Source organism: Paramisgurnus dabryanus, chromosome 2 (genome assembly GCF_030506205.2).
Source record: "Paramisgurnus dabryanus chromosome 2, PD_genome_1.1, whole genome shotgun sequence".
Taxonomy (NCBI): Eukaryota; Metazoa; Chordata; class Actinopteri; order Cypriniformes; family Cobitidae; genus Paramisgurnus; species Paramisgurnus dabryanus.
In genome coordinates, this window is record NC_133338.1 from 56715536 (window position 1) to 56742124 (window position 26589).

The window sequence follows — 26589 nt, forward strand, 5'->3', positions numbered from 1 at the left end:
AAAATTAACGTGCACACGACAACACTGTCAAAAATATCCGCGCTTGCATGGATCCGAGATGACTAAATCCGTTGTATTATGTGTGCCAGGCCAGTAGATGGCGATGTTACCTTGTAAAGAAACACTAGACGCCTGCGCACATATGCATTATTGTACAGAGAGAGATATACAAACAATCAAGATGGCGAAAGCATCGAGCAGTTAAGTGTAGATGGACATTGAGGTTGGTTTATTACCACAAGTGACCCTGGGCTATATAGCGCCAAAATTTTGCAAACTTTGTTGAAGCATTAAGAAACATACTTGCGCATGCCTATAGACTGAATTAATACATTCGTTTGAAGTCACCGTTATCAAACATTCGGGTGATTCTCAGGAAATCCAGTGTCCATTCTCACAAAATCCGTGTCCAGCATCAGAATAAAAAAAAACTTGAAGCAATTTTTTTTTGCACATATAAGATTAAGGTCTAAACTTACTATAAACATTATTTTTAAAGGATTTAAAAAATATTTCCTATAAAATTATTGACATTTTTAGATCATTATAAAAAAATATCATTACCGCAACATGATATTACGCTGGTTTGTATGATGTCATTTGAAATCATGTGCAAAATAGTACGTGAACAGATGTTTGTAACTGTATGCTTCTTATTTTGATACTCTTACTTTGCATTTACTTTTTTATCAAAATGTTTTTTTATCAAAAAGTCAAATTTCGCGAGAATCACCCATTCGTGTTTACGTAGTTTACCAATAAAATGTTGTTATCAAAAACTTTGAAAACTGGATATCAAAAGTTAGCATTTTCAGGATCCCAAAACGCCATCGTCGCATAAACAAACAACTAAACCACATAAAAACTTTCCCATTTACAGTTGAAACCGTTGGCATGTAAACGGCCCCTTACAATGTATGATAAATGTGTAAAAATATGTTTTAAACAAAAACCTATGTAGCAATATAAAAAGTTGAGACAAACTTCTGTTGCTGGATGCCGGAGAGAGCAGACACATCACCAAAAGCTTAAGCGTAAAAGACACTCCAGTATCTGAGTAGACGGTAGGACAGGAGTTGTTTTAAAGGGCATGTTTACCTGTACCTTCATTGTTTCACCCTGTAAAGAACTGTCACTGTCATCACCATCATCAGGGTGGAGCAGGACGGTGTTACTGAGTAAATGATTCTGAACAGCCATTAAATAACGTAAGCTCGGAGAAGCCACCTGTTTAGTGAGGAACAGAAGTGATGTCAGTCACGACACAATAAATATCATCATCTTATTATTTGCTTCATGTATACTTGGACTAAACAGATTTAGATCTGGAGCTCAAACATGAAAAACACTTATTTAGGCATGGGCCGGTTTCAAGATAAAATTTTACCCAAGTAAAAAAGAAAAATTTCTTCTATAAATATATAAACAAAAAAATATATTAAATCAAATAACAGACCCTCTGCTTTCAAACAAACAAACCAGGACAAAAAACCTTCATTCTATCTTCATTTCACCTCTCTTTTTATAATCTCTTAAATATGGGTAGGTTTCTTCAAAAATACAAAACTTTGAGCAAAAAGCTGAAATAATTGCATTTTTGTTAGAGATCAGATTCAGAGCGATGATCAAAACATACACAGAGTTTAAAACGAATTAAATTTGTTTTTGCTTATAAATTGGGTTAGAGCCATCTAGTGGATAATAACGGAAATACAGATTATCATAAAAAGCGTCATTGTCAAGAAAATGTTTTATATATATATAATATGTTTTTATTGTGTTCAGTTGAAAAGTTGTTGTTTGCATACACAGACATGAAAATAAAACATTTTAGTGTTGCAATGATAATACCGCAATACCGTGAAACGTGGTATTTTTGCTTAAAGGATTAATTCATTTCTTTAAAAAAATCCAGATAATTTACTCACCACCATGTCATCCAAAATTTTGTCTTTCTTTGTTTAGTCAAGAAGAAATTATGTTTTTTTGCGGAAAACATTCCAGGATTTTTCTGATTTTAATGGACCCCAACACTTAACAGTTTTAATGCAGTTTAAAATTGCAATTTCAACGCAGCCTTAAAGGACTCTAAACAATCTCAAACGAGGCATAAGGATCTTATCTAGCAAAACAATTGTCATTTTTGGCAAGAAAAAATAAAAAAATATGCACTTTTAAACCACAACTTCTCGTCTTCCTCCGGTCCTGTGACACGCCAGCGCGACTTCATGTAATACGTCATTACATCAAGAGGTCACGGATGACATATGCGAAACTACACCCCAGTGTTTACAAGTGTGGAGAAAGAGGACCGTTCTGACGTTGTTGTATGTGGAATGATACTAATTATAAAACGGGCAGTTCTGGTTCTTCATTCTGATTGGTTGAAACGCGTTCTAAGCCGTGATAAAATACACCGGTAACCTCACGGTTCAGACCACATTACATAAGTATCACTGCGCCACTGTTACTGCATACTGGTTTATGAAAATTAACAACAGTGTCTTTAATCATATTTTTAATTTGTCTACAATTGCACAATTATTGACGATATCCAGATAAATGTCAATAAATATTGTTGAGTCATCTCGTCGATAAAGAGAAAACGTTGTCTGAGGAGTTTATAAGTCAAGTTCATACGTCCGCTATTATCCACTAGGTGGCGATCTTACCCAACTTAAACACTGACGCATTCACTCAACACTGAAAACACAGCGTGTAAGTTCTGATGGCTCAATCTGATCTCTTACATAAGATCTTCACAAAAATGAAATTATCTCCGCTTTTAGCTAAAAAATTTGAGAGGTGATAAGAGAACAAATGAAGGTAGGATGAAATGTTTTTTTGTTTGTTTTTGTTTCAAAGCGGATGGTCTGTTCTTTCATTTGATATTTTATGTTTATATAAAGAAGATAATTTCCTGCAAGGCATTAAACTAAAACTGGGTGGCAACTTAAAAAAAAAAACCCGCTGACGGGGAAAGAGTTAAGCATGCTTCCAAGCATATTTGATCATCACTTCAACGGTTGCACAATATAAATGTTAATGTATAAATTAGATGAATGTTTATTTATAAAATAAACACCACAGTCTTAAATCATATTTTCATTGTGTCTTTGCTGCGTCTGTGTTGGTTGGGAACTGCGCTCTGTTTCAGGCACACTTGATTCTGAGGAACTACTTTGTTTGGTGGAAGAGTAATATTTGTACTAATATAATTACAACTTATTTGTGTTTTATTATATTAAATTCCCTCTAACGTTATGCATATGAAGTAACCGTTTTATAAACGCAATAAACCCCCTCAAAGCAGTGGGGTTACAGTGCATTTTATAACAAATGTCGTGCCTAACAACGCCCCTTAGCTGTTATAAAATGCACTGGTAACCCACTGCTTCTTGGGGTTTATTGCTTTATTAATGTCTTTGTGTCAGTTTATTGTTTAAAATGGTCCACAAATGTGCATTTCATACATGTAACACGTGACCTTTCCATGGAATTACGCAATTACGTGAGGTTGCGCTGGCTCGTCCCGCAATTGTGGTTTAAAAGTGAATATTTTTTATTTTTCTTGCCAAAAATGACAATTGTTTGCTAGATAAGACCCTTATGCCTCGTTTGAGATTGTTTAGAGTCCTTTAAGGCTGCGTTGAAATAGCAATTTTTAAACTGCATTAAAACTGTTTAGTGTTGGGGGTCCATTAAAGTCCATTAAAATCAGAAAAATCCTGGAATGTTTTCCTCAAAAAACATAATTTCTTCTCGACTGAACAAAAAAAAAACAGTTTGAATGACATGATGGTGAATAAATTATCTGGAAGTTTTTTAAAGAAAATGGACTAATCCTTTAAGGTTATCATACTGCCAAAATCTCATACCGGCCCATGCCTACACTTATTTTTAGGGCAGTTATTCCTTTAAATGCTCTCATGTGGAAGTGACATACAGGCACCGTTGAGAGAAGCGTCTGGAGGTCTTCTTTAGAAACGGTCTGACATTTGGTGATGAGGAGACATGACTCGCGTACTACAGTCTTCAGTATACACTGCAACAGTTCATCTTTCAGCCTACAGAAGAGAACGAAAGAAAGCGTTTTTACATGACAAGCCATCAGAGACGAATGACACAGAGCACATGCTGCTTACAGTAGATGTTTGTGCTGATGTAGGATACTAAAGCAAAGATTAATCAGATCCAGACACCTGAACTTATTACCTGTAGTGATCTTCATCTTCACTACCAAAGCGGTTCTTCTGTAGCTGGTTGGCGAGGTTGTTTAATATAACATCACGTAACTGAGACAAACCTGTGTTACGTTCACCTGTGAAGTGAATAATGGCTGGTTAGTACCGGCACAGACAATATAAACTTTAAAAACTTTCTGTTCTGTATGGGAGTATTTGAAAATCTGACCTTCAGTGAAAACTAATTTCAGCAAATTGTTCAGTTCTGTCTCGCTCTGGTACAAGGTACTCAAACCCGAGCTTATAAGAAACATGAGAAAACTCCAATTAGGTTTAAAGTTATTCAAGACAAGTGTTTAAAGAGCACATAACAAGCATGTTGTCACCTCATACACACTACATCCTTATGTTAGTGTGATCCACTACTTAAAGCCACTATGTAAGATCACAGCACCCTGTGTGGCTGAAAAGCGCAATTGTCTGTTATCCAGGGTTTCTGCAGGTTTCACATGTCAAATATAAGACTTTTTAAGACCATTATGAAAGAAATTTAAGACCTTTTAAGACAAGTCGAAACGAGACATGAGATTGGGTTCACGAGGATAAGACATGACAAGATTTTTACACTTTGCTGATACGAGGACGAAGTTGTAAGAAATCAGATGAAATATATAAATAGAATAAAGCCTTTAATTTAAATGAAATCACAATATTTGGAAATGTTGTAACCAATCTAAGGTTTTCACTAACAATTATTTTGGTAATTGATGATGATTAAGTAATCTGGTATTTTTCTGGTACTAAAAATAGACCTAAGTGGGTAAAATGACATGAGGTATTACCCATCAACGGTATTGCATATCAATTTGATTTGCTATCAATGACGTATCAGTCATTGGTTGGTAAAAAATCTCTCCAAAAGTGATCCCAACTATATCGTTCCCCGTAACTTAACTCTTTCCCCATCAGCGTTTTTTTTTTAAGTGCCAGCCAGCGCCAGCATTTTTCATGATTTTCAAAAAGTTTAATGCCTTCCAGAAAATGAGCTTCTTGAAATATATAAACATACAATATATCAAATGAAATAACAGACCCTCTTCTAAAAAAAAAAACCCGTTTCATTACTTCTCTTTTATCATCTGTCAAATATGGGTGGGTTTCCATTTTTGTAAAGGACTTTTGATAGAGATCAAATGCAGAGCGATCCTCAAAACTTACACGGACATACAGCTGTTTGCGATACTTACGGGTATTATAAGTTGCGGAAGAGCGTCACTTGATGGATAATGGCGGTATTGCGGAAAGTCTGAAATACTCGATACTGGCAGGGAAGCGTTTAAGTCGGGGTGCATGATTTTTTAAAAACACTTTGGAAAAGGGAGTCGGGCTAACTACCAAAACACACTTGTAGCCAACCAGCAGTAAGGGGCGTGTCTACTAACCAACATCGTTGCCTGGGTTGCATAAGTGTGAGGCGGGTCTATCAAAAGAAGGTCTAGATTCTATTAGGGTAGGGGCGTGTTTGTTTAGGTGATTTTTAAATGTCAACATTGGCTTTCAGAGATCATGTACCCCACCTTTAATCGTTACAGTTGTGATTTTTAAAACTAGTTATAGTTATCATACACAATCCTCACAATACCAGCAGTAAACCTGTGCGAGCTGATGCTCTTTTTCAACACTTAATTTAAATCTCATTTGAAAAGCAAAACTGACATCACTACAGCATCAGTACTAGAAACCCTGAGGTAGAAAACACTTCAGTTAAACTGAAATGACTCTAAATTTGCACTTTTGGTAATATCTCATCATTAACAAATAGATATTTGTAAAAAAGACATTTGTAAATAGTAAAATGTGAAATAAAAAGCCTAACCTGATAGCGAGACACACTTCTCTCTGGATTTCTGATTTGATCTGATCCAAAGGTGCCATCAGTAATTGCCAAAGCAAGAGTCCCGAACGTCTGATGCTCTCACGGTTCTGTTCACAGTTTGGATTGAAGAACTGAAACACCACCTGCACGAGTAAAATCACCAGGTGTTGACCAATATGATCATCAGGGTTCCCACACCTTAGTTAACTTCAAATTAAAGGACCTTTCAAAGACTTTCCAGGTCCAATACCCTCAAATTCAAGGACTAAATGTGGGGACACATTTCAAGGGACAGCCAGGTTACATCGCGTTACCTTTTAAGATACATTGTTATAGTTCCTTTCGAGGGAACTGGCGCTGCGTCACTGCAGTGACACTTTGGGGACGCCTCCAGGGGTAAGTGTGTCTGAATGTGTATATCAAATTCAACCAATGGTGAGGCTTAACGACAAAGACAGGGTGATGCGGGAGCCAGGAAGTATATAGCTATCTGAAATATTGCCAAAGACGGCGTTAAAGGGATGCAGGAAGTATGGCAAGGGAGACGCAGCGTCTCGTTCCCTTCTCAGAGAACAACAGTTACATACGTAACCCGAGACGTTTTCATGTGTCAAACACAACTATGCAAAAAAGCATTTTGGTATGAATCAACATTCACATGCAGAAGATATAAGCATTTAAAGCGAACAGTTTAGCACATGTGCATAAAAAGTCTAGAAATGTTATGATATTATCCTACACTACATAGGGAATAATGTAGATTTCCAGAAAACTTCTTCCATAAAATAGATTCAAGCACTTTCAATGACCTGTATCTATGTATGTATATTTTCAAAAACTTTTTCCCCCAGATTCTCAAACTTTCAAGGATTTTAAGGACCTGTGGGAACCCTGGATCATGTTCATGACCTAACACAGCTCATAAACACATGACAAAGACAAATAAAAACACTCAATTCATTTATCATCATAATTATGTGTAAAGCAATTCAGAAATGTGAGTCTTTCTTCTAAAACAACTTATTCAAAAAAATAGATTCAAGGTACATCTTATTAGTACATGTGTGCCCTGTGGTTCGAACGCGCCATGACCTTTGCACTGCTAATGCAACGTGTTAATAATTTTGAGCTATTAGATGCTTTCAGATGCTTTACCTGGAAGACGACCAGAATGCAGCGTATGATGCAGGTGTCTCCCTTTACCATGGCTCTTTCCATGATGTCGCAGATGGCGCTGAAGTGACACGCTTCCATGGGCTGTTTTCCTATAAAGGTGTTGAGGTGTAAAGCGCTGCTGGCCGCCAGCGCGTTCAGTTGATGAATGCACATCGCACCGACGTGATGGAGGAGCTGGTTTATCACTTCAGACGTGTCAATCATTTCCTCTGTCACACATGACGTTTTAAAAACAGGGTGATCAGGACCACACATGTAAAATTAGCTAGATATGATGATGATAAAATTAATACATTATCCCACTTATTGCATACATAACTAATTAAATAAACATGCAAATGCACAATACTATCAATGGTGTAGAGAAACATAAACACTCGCTCATATCAAACCTTTAGGCTGTCTGATGATGTGACTGACGCCGAGTCGCTGGCACACGTGATGGAAGGCCTGGTTACCAGGGTTACACCACTGGTCCATGTAGTCACCAGAGCAAGTCCAGATTAAATTGTTAAGAGCATCGTAACACGCTCCTAAAGCAACCGTGATATATAAGACAAATTATTAAACATCACAATAAATCATTCTAGATTAGTTTCAAGTGCAATACGGTCACGCTGGTGTCGGCTCTTCTTTAAGGTTCTTACCCAGTCCTGCCACCTGAGCCCCACGGCCCAAAGAACTTCCTGGAGCATCGATCAGGTCTGCACGGTTGCTGAACTGACCATCGGCAAGGTTAAAGACTAAACTAGATGCCAAGACTAGTGAAACACAAAGAGGGAGAGGTTAAAAACTGATTGGATTAGTAGTGAGGTGTACAGCTACACAATAAATCCTTCACTTGCTCCATCAAAAAGGTAAACAAACTGTTGTGTTTTGAATGTGAAATTGTCTGGAATAAACACAATACTTAATGAAGTCTGATGTTTAACCAGGAGGTCTGACACAACTTACTCTTCAGAGATGAAAGACCACTGGAGCCCCCGAACAGTGAACGGGTGGCAGAACCACCAGCTACACCCGGAGCCGGTGCCAGGATCACCAGGTAACTACCACACACATACATCGGACTTTTCCTCAGCGTTTTTATAGGCAGACCACAGCTGGTGTTCACCACTGAAGCAAAGAAAACACTTTTAACACAGCTGTCTGGAGATTTACTTTAATTTGTCATTTTCTCCAGTTCTAGCTTGAAAACTTTTGAACCCGTGAGCACAAAATAAAACTATTTTAAAAACTATTTAAAACTATGTTCTTGGGTCACGCAATTCTGTTTTTTTTTAACATTGTCATCTATTCAGCAACACAATTTAAAGTACATTATTTTATTAGTGCAATCTTGGCTCAAATGATCAGCACAGTAGTAACCAAACTGAAGTAGGGTTGCATAACAACTAGGGATGGGACGATTACAGGTTTCACGATTAACCCAATAAAATGTCCTGATGATTAGTATTATCGTTTAAAATTTAATTATCATTACAACCATGTTTGATTACCGTAATTATGAAAAATAGCGAGAAATCCTGTCCAGCCTGCACATGCAACGTAGTTGTTTTTTGCACAAGAAGGCATTTAAGGGATAATGTTTTCTATTCATTCAATGTAAACTTATTAGACAAATTTATTTATTTTTACCACAGAAATAATTTCAGGGACATGAAATATTAAATTGTGATTTTCAAAAATAAAACATTTTTTTAAATGGTTTAAGTGTGTGCATCAGCTCTTTTTGAACATTTTCATCTCATTTTAACAAAACCATGATAATACTGATAACCCTGATAGCTTAGGTCACTATAATCATGATATGAAATTTTCATATCGTCCCATCCCTAATAACAACTAATCGAAACTACAGGTAATCATTTGCAGAATAAAAGTTTTTGTTTAAATCATATGTGTGTGTGTGTGTGTGTATGGTGTATAATAATTATGTATATATAAACACACACACATACATGTATTATTTTATTTATTTTACGTATCCTCCTAAGACCCGAGCTTTAGTTTGGCTTGCATTTCAGATTTCTTTCAGCTATTTGGGGTTAGGAAGAATCAGTAAATATAATAACCAAATATTTTTCTTTGAACATGAAGCAGTGTAATTGCTCACGTTTGTACAACAGGTCCCAGTTACAAAGAACTAAATAAATAAAACAACAAAAAATGTGATGTCCACTGTCTAAGGAGGTTAAGTATTTATATTTAAAAATGTATATACACACACATAAATATTTATTTATTATATACTTGAATCTGTGTGTATTTATATATACATAATTATTATACACAATACACACATTTATATGATGTAACCAAAAACTTTTATTCTGCAAACGATTAGTTGCAATTAGGGATGCTGAACAATTAATCGCGATTAATCGTTAGCAGAATAAAAGTTTTTGTTTACATCACATATGTGTGTAAACTGTGTATAATAAATATGTATATATATAAATATGAACACATTCATGTATAATTTTAAGAATTTTTTTTATATATTAAGTATTTATATTTATATATAATATAAATTATACATAAATATACAAATGTATATACACATGTAAACATTTCTAAAACATATACATGCATGTGTGTACATTTATTTATTCAAAGTTATTATACACAGTTCACACACATATATGATGTAAACAAAAACTTTTATTCTGCTAACGATTAATCGTGATTAATCGTTAAGCATCCCTAGTTGCAATAAGTTGTAACGCAGCCCTACTTTAAAAAAAGTAATAATGACAACAGGAAAAATAAGAACATAAATTAAACTACTGTAAAAAAATAAAAAATTCAATTCAATTCAATTAAATTCAGCTTCGGCACAAACAACATCTAGCATCATTACCAGACTGCTCCTCTTTGACAGGGTTTGTGATGGCCGAGCCGGTGAGTGCTGCCAGTGTGGACGAGTGAGATGCTCGAAAGCGAGACATGCGACTCAAAAGTAATTCATTCAAACACTTCGATGATTCCCCTTCCTTCCGTGACAGAATCACTCGATCTTGTATCGGACTGGCCACACACACAGCAGACTCGGTCTGAAAAAAAAACAAGCTCAAGTCAACACTAACTTTAACATCTGAAGCCCTTTTCACACACAGATTGCCAAAAATACATGAAACATGTGATCGTTTGATTTTGGTTCATTCACGCAGCTGTGATTTTCCAGAATCCAGGAAAAATAAATCAAATGAAATTTAATGGGAACCCTCAATGCTGTGCTTACCATATTTGATCAAATGTTATCATCATTTATCAAAATACTTCCATAGGTTTTTTTCTACTATGGAAGTCAATGGTTTCCACCAGCTGTGTGCTTATCATCATTTATCAAAATGTATTTTGTGTTCATCAAAAAAAGAAACTCATACAGGTCAAAAACAACATGTGGGTGAGTAAAATAAATTTTGAAATTTTTGCCTGATCTATTCTTTTATGTTTGTTTATTATGCACGATTTCTCCCTTGAGAACCCACGAGCGCGCTTTGTTGTTCAGCCTACTGAATCATAAATTAGCGCATTACGTGCTGTTGAATGTTGGCGAACGATCTCAGCTTCAACTCGGATAGTGAAGAGCTTCTGTTTCAAAAACCTGGACCATAACTTTTGTTGTCTTCCAGGAAGCGTTCCGGAAATGTTACGGCAATGCAATCCCAGGATCAATTAAGGGACGTGTTTGCATTTACAGAGACACGGCACACTGGTAATTTTATGGGACATTTCAACATGCTGTGGGAATGGAGTTATAGATACTATTGATACTGCAACTGTACAAGAAAGAGTTAAAGATGAATCTGGTTTATATTTTAAATCAACCAGGGTCACTGTATTTCTACATGTACATCAAACAGTCAGTTAAAAATAAAAGCAGTGCACAAATGAGTCCACCGGACCTGCTGATTCATTGTAATATAATAAAAGAACACATATAAGCATACAGATAAACACATAAGTGCATTCAAGTCTGGTTCATACCACCAGCAGGAAGACGTCCATAAAAACCGAGTGCCCTTTCTGAGTCTTCTCATTAAGACTGACAGGTGACCACACCCAGTAGAGATACGTGCCATCTGAACACAAACGCAGTGTGGTAAGACTGCTGCCCGCTGGGAAGTGATGAGGGGGCATCGCTACCACCTGTGAAACCTACAACAGAAACATTAAACCTTCACATATAGACCTTTAGATATTAACACAAAGATTTTGTTCAGTTGTTTCTTCTTCAGTGATATTATAGAGCCGAATGTACCTGCAGTGTGAAGGGGTCGATGATCTGACACAGCTGATGAGGTTTAGTGTCAAAGGATGCAGGACGATGAAGTAAATAACCACTGCTGTACGCCACCCAGCCGGCCTCCAACTCCTCATTCCGACAGTACACAAAACCCCTGTGAGAATGAGGATAAAAATGAGATGAATCTGCTGTTGTTTCAGTGTACAATACTCTGTACAGTGTATATATATACAGTACACACTTAAAACAAAACACAATAACAAATGTAGGCATCATTTAATGAAGCAAGAATAGGGAAGCATCGTACAGACTTCAACAAAATATAATTTGTTCATAAATAAAGAATGAAACAAACATAGAGGGATGAATGATGGTGTAACTGATAGTGATGATAGATAATCAATCAAAGAGTATAAATGTAAGAGACCTGAGAGATGCAGTCAGTATAGTAAGATGAGTCGGGTTATGTACATCAGTCCATTGTTACCTTAATGTCCCATGCAGCCCAGAGCCCAGCTTGCTTAAACCCTTCCCAAAAGAGTTTGTTGTGTAGAGATAGAAACCATCTGTAGCCAGACTGCGGCCCAGGTCTGCATCTGAGACAGCCAATGAGAGAAAAGACAGACAGAGGTTCAAAATTAACCAAGAGAGCTGAACTGAGAAAGGAAAAATATTATTAGTCAAGAAAAAAAAGCAGAGACTGACAGATTGATCATGCACAAAATGATGTTAATATAATGTTCTTTATCAACAAACATGATTAAGTAAGACTAAAGGGCCGATCACATTATAACGATAACAATAACTACAGTTTTTCCGTAGAAAAATTGTTAGTTAAGGTGGTAGGGTTGGGCGGATGGGCGGGCCAGGGGGCGTGGCAATCAATGATGAAAATTAAAATATTTTTATTTAAAACACTCAAATAAAACTTAATTTTGAAAAAACTATGACAGAAAATGAACAAATACTAGATAATTAATGAATTAAATGGAATAGCTGCGTGATAACGTGAAACTAAAGGGTTAATAAATACAAACTGAAGCAGATGTTGTAGAACGTCTGGCGCACAATGATAAATGGCACAAAGATTGTAAAAACTGATTATTTCCCACTATTAATTGGATTATCTTAAAAGAGTGTAACTACTGTAGCATGTAAATAATGCACATAAATAACGTGAGAAAGAGCTCTCAACAATTACGGTATATCGAATCAACAGGCACGTGAAACCTAGCCTGCAGGTTGCTCAAACAACAAAATCACCTGCTTGCTTACTTTAAATTTGAAAGAACTATAGACTAATACAATAACAGGCTTAAATAAACCAAAACATAAGTCCACTTACAGTTCTCACGGACACATGTTTTATCAACTGGCTATCCTCCAGACATGACGGAGGACGTCTTTATCTCATTTTGGCCGTGTGGCGCGCGTGCACGCTCGTGGTGTGTTTTTTTGCAGCAAAGTATTTTTTTTGAACGACTTAGTTAAGGCGGTAGGGTTTCCCCAGCTTAGAGGGGCCACCCGAACTGAAAAGTGCTGCAGGAAACCCTGAACTATAACTATATTAGTGTCCAGATCATAACGATAACTTTATGCTAATTCGCTCAATCGCGCAAAGCACTTGCCTATAATGGCATGAACTAATATTGGATTTTTCTTTGTAATAAAAACTTTTGCAATGTTTACATATCACTAAATATGTAAATATGCTGTTTTGGTAGCATTTACACAGTGGGTAACCAGCAGATGTACGCGTTTCGCATAACTCTAAACCAGGGGTGGGGAACCCTGGTCCTGAAGGGCCACTGTCCTGCAAAGTTTAGTTCCAACCCTAATCAAACACACCTGAAAAATCAAATGAAAGTCTTCAGGATTACTTGGAAATTAAATTCAGGTGGGTTTGATTAGGGTTGGAACTAAACTTTGCAGGACAGTGGCCCTCCAGGACCCAGGGTTCCCCACTCCTGCTCTAAACAGTGAATCTAGTAGCTTGTGTAATCTTATATCTTAACTTTTGGCGTAGTAGATGTAGTAGGAAACAAAGCATTATGAAGTAAATTTCACAGCAACTGCATCAGCGCTTAATACCCGAAGTAATTTTATGTTATAGACCTCAGCAATGAGCTTCTCCACTGTCATTCAAATAGATTTGATTGGCTGTCAATGGTTAATCGTAAAAAAAAAAAAAAAAATACCGCTCAGAAAGTAATCCCAACGATATCGTTTATTGTATCTTTATTGTTATAGTTCTATTGCCTTTAATATAAATCGATTTTATATTTTTATTTTTACAGTTATCGTTATAATGTAACGTCCCTTAACACTGTACAGTAGACTTGTGCCAGATTCATCATGGTAATTAATTAGCACAAACAACATTACTATTATTATTATTAGCATAATTGTTTACATTCCTCTGAAATCTCAGTAGCTTACTTTCCATCAATACGTCAAGATTAAGAACACAACCCTTGCGTATAGGCTGAAAATTCAGCTGTTTATAAAGTAAATGATCATTTAATTATAGATAACATTAAATGTTCATTTAATTTTTCATTATTTTATACGATTAGGAACAACAATAAAGATTCAAACCAATACACAGTGATAATACGGTTTACTGCGGAATAAAGTCCTAGAAATTACTTTAACACGAAAACTGATACCGTCAAATTGTTATTGTACAGACTCACAATCCTCTTCCCGAATCACCTCAATGACCTCCGCATCATCTCTGATGTCACATCATTCAGTCACCACAGCCTTACCTTTGGTGTCGGCTCCTGCAGGACTGCTCTCTGGGGTGGGCAACATGTCCTCAAAACCCCATGATACACTGTGTTTACCTCCTAATAAACAGGAGGGTGAGCCTGGACCTCCCTCAAGCAGCAACAGTCTGCAAGGAAACAACTCAAACTGTAATTTAAGCCTGAAAATTACAGTATATATTTACATCATACATATATTGACCACTCTTTGTTCTTAAAAAAAAAAACACAACATCATCTTTCACTTGTCCAAAATGACAAATCTTTTTGAAGCATAAGACAAATGTTTGATACTAGTGGTGATACAGGGGTTACATTTTATATGAATCATTAATAAAAATTACTAATCTTCTTTACAGTTACCCTATAAACATGAAAGGTTATAGTCATTACATCTCACCTATAGAGAACATCAGCTACAGGAAGTTGACCGAGGTCTGTCTGTTTTTGCAGCAGGTGGACCGTATGGATGAACGTTTTGAGAGATCCCCTAAAATCAGACACAATCAAAACCTTTACAATATGCCATAAGCACTCCACTGTATGGAAACACACTGCACACCCATATTATCACTGCCTTTTCATTGATTAGGATAAACCTGCTAGTTTATTTCAACAATCAGTTTAAAGGAAAACACCACAGTTTTTCAATATTTTACTATGTTCTTACCGCAACTTAGACTAATTAATAAATACCTATCTTTATTCAATGAGTTCACTTAATCTTTGTACAACGTGTCATGAATGTGTTTGGTGGCTTCTAAATGCATCTATGTTTGGATCCTAAGGAATGAATGGGGCTAGGCTAAATGCTAACACATTCACAACGCGCTGTACAAAGATTAAGTGCACGCATTGAATAAAGATAGGCATGTATTAATTTGTCTAAGTTGAGGGAAGAACAGGTTTCAAAGTGCGACACCTTTATCGTTCGTTACTGTTTCACAACGTCAGCCTACAGGACCGTGTTTGTGCTCCTCAAGATACTACAGTTTATTATAGGTCCTGTTTTTCCTGTGTTTTTGATGCTATGATTGTGTTTATGGTGTGCAATATAACATATGTTTATGTTTTGGGTGTACAAAAACTGCAGTGTTCAGAAATACGTAACAAGCTTTATTATTAATTAAAAAAAATATTATAATTATTAGGTATTATTTATGCTCTAACAGCAACATTACACACTTACTAAAGTTTTAAAAATGGGATCAGGAAAAACGGGACATTTAACGCTTCTCCAAAACCCTTTTCACATACAGATTACGGTAAATATACAGAAAATTTGTCCAGGATTTGTCTGAAGATCTTTAATTTTGGGTTAATTTAAGATTTTCCTGAATCTGTGCAGGCATATACACACATCCCGTAGTGACGTTAAACAATGTGTATTGTTTTTGTAATCGTGCACTTGAAGTTTGCTTGAAATCACAATTTCTCTCTCATGAAACCAAGCGCATGCATTTTTTACTGATTTGATCATAAACCATGTGTGACGTGCTATTGGATTATGCTACTGAAATTTTTTTTTTTAATCGCAGATATTGACAAGCCTCCTAATCTCTGCTTTATTCCAGTTTGCAAACATTTCTTGCTGTAAATGTTGATTTACATTTAAAATCTCCATGCCAAAGAGCTTAACAATAACTTGTGACCCACATTATTATGATGACACGCCACTTACAGCATTGTGTCTGCCTTTTGTTCACACAGGACTAGGGGTGGCACGGTTCACAAAACCCTCGGTTCGGTTCGTATCACGGTTCTATGGTCACGGTTCACGGTTCAGTACGGTTCTTGTTGTTATTTTTTCTTTAAATTTTTAACACTCCAGAAATGTATTATCTTATTAATGTATTAATTATCCATAATTTAGGATACAGTATTAAAAAAAGTTATATCATGTAATCATGCACAAACTGAATTTGACTTTAAGCACATTGGACCATCTCTGAGGAAAGCCAGATGAGATTTTGATAGAGCAAGAGGGAAGACATTGATGATTTCAACATGCTTTTCATTTAATTGGCAAAAAAGAGAATGTGTATTGCCATCTACATAAACTTTATGTGCATTTTTAGAACACAAAGATAACTTGCATTTATTAAAATGCCAACTTCAGTGTAGCTCTTAGATTTATCACTGAGAGGCTGCTTTAATATTGAGAGTTTATGTGGACGAGAGAGAAACATAACCTTTGCACCTGTAATATTAAAATCTCTTTAAGTCTCTTTTGTCCACTTTTGACCACTTCTGATTACTTTGAGGGGCAATTTCTGAAATAAGATCGCGCAACTTTCACACGCTAGCAAAATGAAACTACGCGGAAATCAGCCGCTTTAATTTTCTCAATGAAAGGCTAAAAATAGCGCTGAATATGAAAAGACGTAAAACATTGTTGTCAGTACCTCAGATTAGATAAATGGTCGGAGAGAAGGCGATCTCCTGTGGCTGTTGGAGCATATTCAACCCATAGACTGCAGTTCTATCTATTGTTTTATTTCCGCTGTCATCATAAGTAACATGAAATAAAAATATGTTTCCACACACCAAACTTATACGACGCTGGCGCATCCTCCAACTGCGGGCAGACTTCCTTTTCTCTCCCACTTGCCATTTCTACACGTAACATAACCCGCAGTACTTATACTCCAAACCAGTCACCTCTTCTTTCGCGCGAAAGGGAAACACGCTATCTGAGGTCACATACAGGGCATGAGACTACATTGCGCATGCCATGAACCGTTGAACCGTGCGGTACACACGCGCTCCGAACCGAGACAAGCGAACCGAACGGTTCGGATTTTTTTCATGGACCGTGCCACCCCTACACAGGACGCATTCTGTAAATGTTACGGCAATGTTAGTAGGTCCTCTTTTAATCCCAGCATCATTTACAGCACATGTTTGCGTTCACACAGAAGGCAAGCATGCACATTTATGGGACTTTCCTAGGATCAACGTGCTTTGTAGTTTGTGTTAGGACAACAGTTGTCATGTAAACATGCTCTAAGTATATGTCATTCACCAGCTCGTTTCATCAATTAAATACTATAACGGTCTGCCGTACTCACCGGGCACATGCTAAAGCCACCAGCGCAGCGGCAGCATTCTGTCTCTGCTGCTGGGTGAGCAGCGGGCGTCCCTGTGTCGAACCCTCCGAATCGTTTCCTCCCTCCAGCCAGGAGCACAGTAACCTCTCCAGACCGTTCAGACAGTCCACGGGCTCTTTGCCGAGGCTGAGCGGCTGGCAGTCGCGCAGGCAAGCGAGCAGGACCTCCGCCGTGACGCCGCAGAGCGACGGGTCGTGTCGGGTTTGCGACTGCAGAAGCGGAAAGACCAAAAGGAGGCCGACTCGTGAGGTAAAGGGCGCCTGATCGCTGCCGCTGGGTATGGATGAGTGGTGAGGATGGTGGTGATGCTGTAAGAAGCCCTGTCTCTTCAGCAGGTTCACGGTCTCGTCATCGGCTCCTCCATGACTCCCTGACGCCCCCTCGTGCTCCTGTTGTTCCTCCAGGGCGAGCTGTCGCTGTGCGCCCCAGAGTCCTCGCAGCGCATTGAGACGGTACTCCAACAGTCTCGCGTAGGCATTGCTTTGGTTTCCGCAGATCGCTCGCAGGCGCTCGGACAGCTCCGCTGGATTCTTCGTCTCAAAGGTCAAGATCTGAAGAACACATTGTAGGAGTGAGAAACATGATTTAAATAACAGCAGTGTTGGTTGAAACATTAAAGTGTAGTGTCCATTACCAATTTAAACATACCATAAAAGTGAACATACCAAAACAGGCAAGATATGACAAAAAACAGCTAATTTCTGCAAAACTAAAAAATGTATTTATATGAATGCATTTCGATCAGAACTACTCACAAGGCGATCAAGACATTTATTTTTGAGTATGGGCATTATCTGGATATTGAACCCATAACCTTAATGGTGCTTACGACTTGATTTATGATTATTGTCTGACTTTATTTCTGATTCGTGATATTTACTGAGCTGCTGAGTCTTTGTGTATCTGGCATTATTAATGTATGCATCTATATAGCATTCCTGCTTTGTATGCCACTTATAAAACATAAACCTGTTAAACTAGCAGGCCTAAGTGTAAGTAGGGTCTATACGTGTGTATTTGTATTTGTGCATCTCTATATCACTACTAGTTTATATGGCGATAAAACAGAGTTCTGATAGGGTTACAAACCGCATCCAAGAAGCTCAGATTGCAAATGCTGCAGACTGCAAGCTGCGATCAAACTACAGTTCACCTATACGCCAAAGAAGCCATCACACGTCAATGACTGGCATCTGTATAAAATTACTTTCACATTTATCTAGATTTGCAGACGCTTTTATCCAAAGTGACCTAACGTGCTTTTAAGCTGCACATTTCTTTTTAAATGTGCGTTCACTGGGAATCAAACCAATGACATTTGAGCTACCAACTGAGCAATATTTCGATATTTACCCAAATTCATATCTCGGTCATTTTGGGATAAATGTTGGTATATGCTACATATCTTTGTATTTTCCTCAAAGTGAAAGAAATGTTTACATGCAAGTCAAAGTCTCGTTTTCTAGTTTGAAAGAAGCACTGGGGACCCAATTATAGCCTTTAAACATGGAAAAAGTAATTTTCATGTCCCTGATAAAACTGATATTTGCAAGGCTCAAAAGAAAGGACTGCCCGGTGGCCCGGGGCAAGCGTGAGAGACGTTCGGGCCAGTAAAAATTATTTTCACTTGCCCGATCGGGCCAGTGCTTCACCCTCAGTCACTAAAATATATTTTCATCAATGTATATTATTTATCATCTTGAAAGCAGACATTTAATTGGGTAAAACACAGCGAAAGAAATGATGCAATATTTTGCACAATTTGCTGTCAGTTTACAGGTAAAGCAGAAAAGTGCAGAGCCTTTTTTCATTGGAACATGTCTGTTCTCTGTTGTATATGTATACAACTGTATTTGACTTTTGAATTATTATTTTTAAATATGTGACACTGTCATGTTTTTATTGAGGCCAGTAAAAATTTTGGCAGGGCAAGTGAAAAGCTGAACCACTGTCCCGACCAGGCCAGTATAAAAAAATATTTGCGTTGAGCCCTGTATTTGGATATCTAACATCATGTCGGAGGGCCTGACGGCGTCTAATTCGCAATGTCAATTTGCACAGCTACTATCTCTGAAGATATCTATGTAAAATGTGTATTATCAGATGCTTTGCTTTTAACATCAGTATGAGTGAAATGTGTTGTCTGGTGAGCTTTAAAAATAACAAAATATAGTATCTGCATGAACAACAACAAATCAAATGTGTAAATCTCTGATTTGTAAGTAAAGTGAATCTTCTTTCTATAAAGAGCAGATAACAAACTAGGGCTGGGTGATATGGCAAAAAATGTAATCTAGATTTTTTTTTTTTTTTCGAACATTTGACCGATTCATGAATTGATTTTCGCTTATTTTTCACTAGTCAACTTAAAACACAACTACAACAATACTGCAGTAAAATTTCTCTTTCCAATAACATTCTTTATATAAGATGCAAGAACATCTGGTTAAAGAAACTAAAGTTCTAATCCAAGTGCACTAAAGGATCAACATGATATAAATATAGAAATTAGGCATTGTTTCGAAATATGGTAGCCTAAATGTGAAAAAAATAGACCTAAAACCTAGGAATTAAAATCGTGTCAAAGTGTATATATTCGAATTAATCGAAAATCGCCCAGCCCTATAACAAACCCAATGAAAATCTCACAGAAGAACGACGTTCAGAAAAACACCTGCTGCTGACAAACACTCATCCGTCAAGTCGCAATAACAAAAAAAATGACTTCAACAGCTCATACACAGTTTCTATGGAGTGAGGCTTCTATACAAATGAATGCAAAGAAACCTGGAGAAATGCAATAAGAATAATAATAATAACCAGAATAACACTGTAGATCATTATGTTATGGTGATAGGTACTGCATTATCATAGGTGTGTTTTATAGGTTTGTAGTCTATTTTGTGATATCAGTATTTCTTCCTGTGGCTCCAGTGATTGGTAACATGACATTTATGGCTCAAGTGAAGGAGGGCTGCAGAACAAAGTACTCATGAGCAAACATGTCAGAAAATGCATACTTCTGAGGAATCATGCACCAGTGTACTCTACCACAAACCTGTTGAGATGTGTGTTCAGTTTAACCTAAATAAATGGTCCTTCATTAGATAAATTCATAAACACATTTTAGCATTATACATACAGCGAGAGCGTTTCGAGAGAGGCCGGCTGACCCAGAGCGGCTGCACAGACTTCTGATAAGGACACAGCTCTTCGTGATTGGTCACCTTACTGATGACAACGATCACATGCGCTTCATGTTTAATTCAACCTTCAGTTCCGCTAATAAACATTATAAAATCATGTTTTTATAACAGGTCAAACTCATTAATATACCTGAATATGTTGTGTCATGTAATAAAATAAAAATGAAAAGACGTCCAAACTCTATCTATTGGTATTTTAATAATATAGGTTTACATTACCTGTTGTTTTTGGGCATACAGTATAAGCAGTAATTAAAATATTAGATTGCATATTTTTTTTGTTGTTTTAAAGGCGCTCTAAGCGAATAATGTGCGACGTCACTTCCTGTTGATGTTTGAACTGTTTTCAAACAGACAGAGCGTAGCTAACTCCTCCCCCTCCCCCTCCCTTCCGTGCTTTCATGAACGCGCCCAACCCCCACCACCAAATCCTTCTTGTCGTTTATTGGCTGGAATACTTTGTTTTGTTTTGTGCTGGCTAGGTTTGGCCATTTGTTGATATTGCCGTTTGTGAAGCCTGGGCTGTCTACAGAGATCACGTTTTTTTACAGTTTGATCAGCGGACAGGCAGCAAGCAGATAGTGAGGAGATGTTTCCGGTATGTAACAAAAAATGTTTTATGGTCTAAAACGCTTCAATTCGCTTAGAGCACCTTTAAACAAATTCACCATGTAATTCACTTCATGCGCTAGGGATGCTCATATCAGTTAATTTTCCCGACCGACAACCGTAGCTTCTAAACCGAACATTAACCGTTAACTGATAAGATTTTAATATGAAATTGTCATTGAGTAAAAATACAGTTGACGGTTGTCTGTGAACTAGTAAAAACAAAACATTTAATTTGAACGTGCAAACAGCAGCCACAGATCAACAACAGAACCAGGATTCATACAGTATCAGATATTCACGCAACATTACCTTATTAAAAAGCACGCGATCGGTCCAGTGGATTAATATCCAAATGGCAGATTGTCTCCGTTTCATCTACCACAGTGGTCATTTCTAAAGCAGGCACTTTTCAGAAAGTTTTGGTTTTGCGTTTTCATTTTTCTTTTATTACACAACACAATATAACATATTTAAGCATATTAAAGTGTTTTTTCCTGTTTTAAAACATGAATTTATAATGTTTATTAGTGGAACTAAGGGTTGGATTAAACTTGAAACGCACGTGATCATTGTCATCAGTGAGGCAGCCAATCACGTAAAGCTGTTACGTCATCACAACTCCGTGCAATCTTTCTCCGTTTGTCCAAAAAGAGCTAGATGTTTATGGTTAGGGTCAGAGGCCATCAGCGAACATCTGTCCGGATGTGCGCAGACGGACCGCGTCATCTAGCGCGGACACGCACGCGTCTCCGTTCAGCTTCCAAACACGCATACAAATGATTTCTCATACAAATGATTACTTTATCAGACCGTCAGGGCAGCAATCATTTGTGTCATTTACAGGACAATCACAAATTAAAGATAGAAAAGTGGCGAAATGTCTGTCGGCTCATGACGACACACACCATGTATTAACAAATATTTTTTTATTTTAACTGATAATGTTAATCGGTCATAATTTTTTACCTTCGGTTAACGGTTAAACGGTCAATGTGAACATCCCTATCATGCGCGATAAAAAAAAACGGTGCACACTAGGGTTGTACCGATAGACAATAGTATTGTGTATCAACGATCGTCAGACATATCGCCAATAGCAGGCTTTCATGACCATAATTCACTCTTAAGGGGGTCGCACACCGGACGTGCAGCTCAGTGCCGCGCCGCATCTAGGACAACTTGGAGGTAATGTACACCGGAAGTACACATTAAATAGCCCAAGCTTAGTCAGATAGCGTCTACTTCAAAATGCAAAATATACGGTAGCAGCCAATGTAAATCGTTAATGACTTGGGAAAAATATGATGTTATTTAAAGTTAAACTATGTGAGTGGGGCTCTGTGGCGCGATAGGGATTTTAGCAACTTCATGAGTCATAGCTGGGCGCCGCGGACAGGCGCCACCTGTCAGTGCCAGTTTGCGTATACTCATAGAAAACAATGTGTTTAATTTTTTTTAGAACAGCGTGGCGCTGCATGGCGCTGAGCCGCGTGTCCGGTGTGCGACCCCCTTTTAACATTTTGTTTTACTTTTAAAACAACTTGTGTTATATTTTAACAAAAAATGACACATAATGTGTTAAAATTTTAACGCACAAAGATTCACATTAACATGTGCATTGGGTGCTTTTACTCACAAGAGGGTTTGTGGGCTTCACTTTGCGTGAGAGAGCTTAAGGCGTTTGTTGAGACGCGCGATCAGTGGAGGCGGACCAAAATGCGAGTATAAACAAACCTAACGCACGCAGATTCCTTCTCGCACGCACCTGGACTTATGTACGCATCTTGGACTCTTGCTCCAACCTAAATATGCGCAGCATGGACTCCTTCTCCACTCCTCCTTGTAACGCGCATGATTCAGACTCTTCCCTGCACATGAGCTTGTAACAGGTGCTGCTCTGACATTTCCTAGCACTGGAGAGGTTAGCATGCAGGGGTTTAAAACCAGTAAGTGTGTTGTTCCCACTCCCTGGCACGCAAGAAATTTCTGAGCGCCTGCGCTTTAATGATGCACTTGGATTTATGCCATCAGTTTTAGGAGGTTGCGGTCATGACAGTTTTGCCCTTGCTTCTTTTTTGTCCACCAATCAAGTGAGTTGTCATAAATGAGTAAAAAAAGGAACAAATAAATAAATGAGTAAAATACTGCCCCGCCCCCGATACTATCACGTATCGTCGATCTACGTGGGGCATATCGCCCAACACGAGCGCACACATCACTACGGCAAGTAGCAGGTGTGCGACTTGACGGCTCTGTCTTTTAATCCTCCATCGACTGCAAGCGGCAAACCTCGCCGATCGGTCTGCACAGCAATGCATAAGCTGAACACAACTAATGTGGCGCTCTGTAGAGTAGTTTTTCCACTTAGGGTTACTTTAGAAACATGGCGGCACAAAATGGCGACTTCCATGTAAGGGGACCCACTGTGTATGTAGATGAAACTACTCATTCTAAGGTAATAAAAACAATACAGTTCGTTATGTAAAGTCTTTATACACCACTGATAATATAGTTATGTGAATTATAATGCATTTCTGTCAAGAGATTCACCTAAAATGTACACATTGCACCTTTAACAGCATGTAATCTGCACACAAGCACGTAAAAACAAACGTTATGAACCTTGCTTCAACTCCTCTTGCTAGCTGCTATGCTAACACGTTAAATATCCAGAGACACACAAACCTGAAACCTTTCAGAAACAGTTTACAACAGCCTGTTATGCAAATAAGCCTCTTTACAAATAACAACACCGAGGCAAATCGGTTAACAGTTTTGTGCTCGACAATAATCTGATAACGGGCTTGACAACACTGCGCGAGCTAGTAAACAAACTGACGTAAACGTCACAGGCACCCTACACGATTTAACATCGCTAAAACACTTAAACATCTGCTTTACTTGAAGAGATACAACTAAAACATGTCAAAAAAAGAGACGTAATCTAAAATACTCTCCTGACCGAGCATGATTCAGTACCACAGTCCCGTTAGCTTGACAGCACAGACGATTAATTGAAGTTTATAGTTAATGTCACTGACCACGACGCAGACGAATAAACTAAATGAACGAGTATGGTATATAAACAATAAACACACACCTCCTGTTCACATTCTGCTTGCTCAGACACTCCAATCTCACTGGGCAGCTCCGCAAGGTCCGTGACCCGAATGAGTCCATCGTGGAGGAAGATCGTCTCCTCCTTCACTGACAGCCACTGAGAGGAATCCACGGCGCACGAGCCCATGTCTCTCTCCTCCGACAACAACAACAGCAAAGTCCTCAAACATCAAATTCAGTGTAGGTTACGATCCGATCTGAGTCCGAACCGGCGACAGACATTCAGCTGCCAGCACAACGCATCATCAGTGCGCGTCAGATGAACGACGCCCATGCGAGGCCGCGCCACGTTAACCCTTTAGAGTCTCGTACCCCTCCTCCTAATAACACCCCTCATTCTAACGCTGCAATATTTACACAATACATTAACATTGTTGTATTTTTTAATTATTATTCATAATAAATGTTTTTGTCATTGGTACTGTTCATGGTTATCATTATTTATGTACTGGTAGCCTACTGACAAAATTTTTTTGGCCGAGAATATATTTTAAATATGTGCTAAATACATTTTGTAGAAAGTAAAGCTTAATTAAATATATTTTTTAATTTTGTATATTTAGTTTTAACCTTCATATGTTTCAAAATGTATTTCCGTGGCAACAAATACATTTCTAATTTTACAACCCATCAGTGGCGCCAGTGACTTCTCTTCCGAGGGGTGCAAATTCAAAATATGTGTTTGGAGTGTCAGGTGTGTTGCTCACCATGGCAAAATATGTGTTCGTTGATTCATGTTAACCATGTGCACCATGCCTCATGTCAAAATTAGAGCTTTCAAAAGATTAATTGCGATTATTCGCATACAAAATAAAAGTCTGTTTAGCATAATACATGTGTGTGCACTATGTGTAATTGTTTTGAATATATAAATACATACATACCTGTATACATTTATGTATATATTTTTTATCTATATATAATATAAAATATACACATACATGTACAAGTTTCTTAAATACATACAAATACACACACACATAAACATATTTAGCAAAAACAAACTTTTATTTTGTATTCGATTAATTGCGTTAGGGTTAGGGTTGCACTAACTTAACACTAAACAATGATTACACATGAGATTAAGCGAGTATCTGGCAAACCTATTCATCTCTTTTATAATAAACCCTTAAGACCCTAAAGCGGCTAAATTCATGTTGTGACGAGCTTCGCATCCCAATAAGTCACCGTCCGCCACTGAACCCATACAGCAAAAAAATAAAAAAAATAAACTAGCAAAAATATACAAGTTTGTAAAAAATAAAATATATAAAATGTATAAAAAATTTATAAAATAAAGTATAAAATGTATAAAATATACAATTGTAAGGATGTTTTTGCAGTTAACATTTTAGTTTGTAACTTACAAAGTTTTTTTTCCAATGCGTCATGAGTATTAATGCTTTAAAATGTATTTATAAAAAAAATCTAAATGTAAACATTTTTCAAAAAATGGCTTAAAAATATATTTAAAAAAGTACAATTATATTTGAAAATGTCTTTTTTGCTGTGTTTTCACAAAATGTAGCTTTTTTCAAAATGAACAGCCTACTTTTAACCAAATAATCGAGTGTAACGGATATCATAACAGGAGCCAGCAGAATGATTCAAATATTTATAAAATAAACCTATTTAACCAGAGCTTATCTTTATCTGATATAACAACACACTGACACCTGGTGGATCATTATGATATTAAACTTAACCATTAAACAATTAAACCTTTCTTTAACTGCTTCAGTCCATAATGTTACTAAAACGTCATGCTATTTACTCATTACGTCATTAGGTCAATTATGTCAATATCTATATACTGTACTGTAGTAAAATATGATTTTTTTCAGAATGTTGTATGTTTATGGAAAGTAACCATTTATCAACATTAAAGAGTTAATATAGTAACAGTCTGATTAATAAATATGATTTTAAGTAATTTTAAGCAAAATACAGATCTCACACTGAACCCATCTCTGGCAAACAACACAACCCACCTTAAAATATACAGGATATATTGTATGTCAACTTTCATTTAATAATCGACACTGTTTTGTCAAATTCTTTTCATTCAGACTCTATTCATAACCCACTACTTAACTTTTACATTAGGTCTCTTAAGCTGTGTGTCAGAACATAAAGACAGTCAATCCCACTAGTTTCCAATTTTAATATCCTCCAGTTGGAGCATGTACAGACAACAATCAAGAACTTTCTATGACCTAAATCCTGTGGCATTCCTTGCATTACTTGCCTGAAGTCAGACAGTGCTTCATTTATAGATGGAA

General features: G+C 37.2%; 1 protein-coding gene across 4 annotated transcripts in view; it reads right to left on the minus strand.

The window, feature by feature from the left end:
* The window catches only part of LOC135743956 (probable E3 ubiquitin-protein ligase HECTD4), a 70725-nt gene extending 46167 nt beyond the window's left edge, over nt 1-24558 (minus strand). For 2 of the 4 annotated variants that reach the window (XM_065261872.1, XM_065261871.1), the window contains exons 1-17: nt 24288-24558; nt 17331-17920; nt 14660-14749; nt 14260-14387; nt 11976-12084; nt 11504-11642; nt 11230-11400; nt 10100-10292; nt 8191-8352; nt 7884-7997; nt 7629-7769; nt 7216-7445; nt 6061-6203; nt 4414-4484; nt 4216-4321; nt 3947-4067; nt 1105-1227 (exon numbers count right to left, since the gene is read on the minus strand). In XM_065261872.1, coding sequence (XP_065117944.1) covers nt 1105-1227; nt 3947-4067; nt 4216-4321; nt 4414-4484; nt 6061-6203; nt 7216-7445; nt 7629-7769; nt 7884-7997; nt 8191-8352; nt 10100-10292; nt 11230-11400; nt 11504-11642; nt 11976-12084; nt 14260-14387; nt 14660-14749; nt 17331-17920; nt 24288-24434 — 2778 coding nt within the window. In that variant the 5' untranslated portion in view covers nt 24435-24558. Of the gene's footprint in view, nt 1-1098; nt 1228-3946; nt 4068-4215; nt 4322-4413; nt 4485-6060; nt 6204-7215; nt 7446-7628; nt 7770-7883; nt 7998-8190; nt 8353-10099; nt 10293-11229; nt 11401-11503; nt 11643-11975; nt 12085-14259; nt 14388-14659; nt 14750-17330; nt 17921-24287 lie in introns of all 4 variants that reach the window. The other 2 variants (XM_065261870.1, XM_065261869.1) reach the window with 1 other exon arrangement.
* Between the last annotated feature and the right edge of the window lie 2031 nt (nt 24559-26589).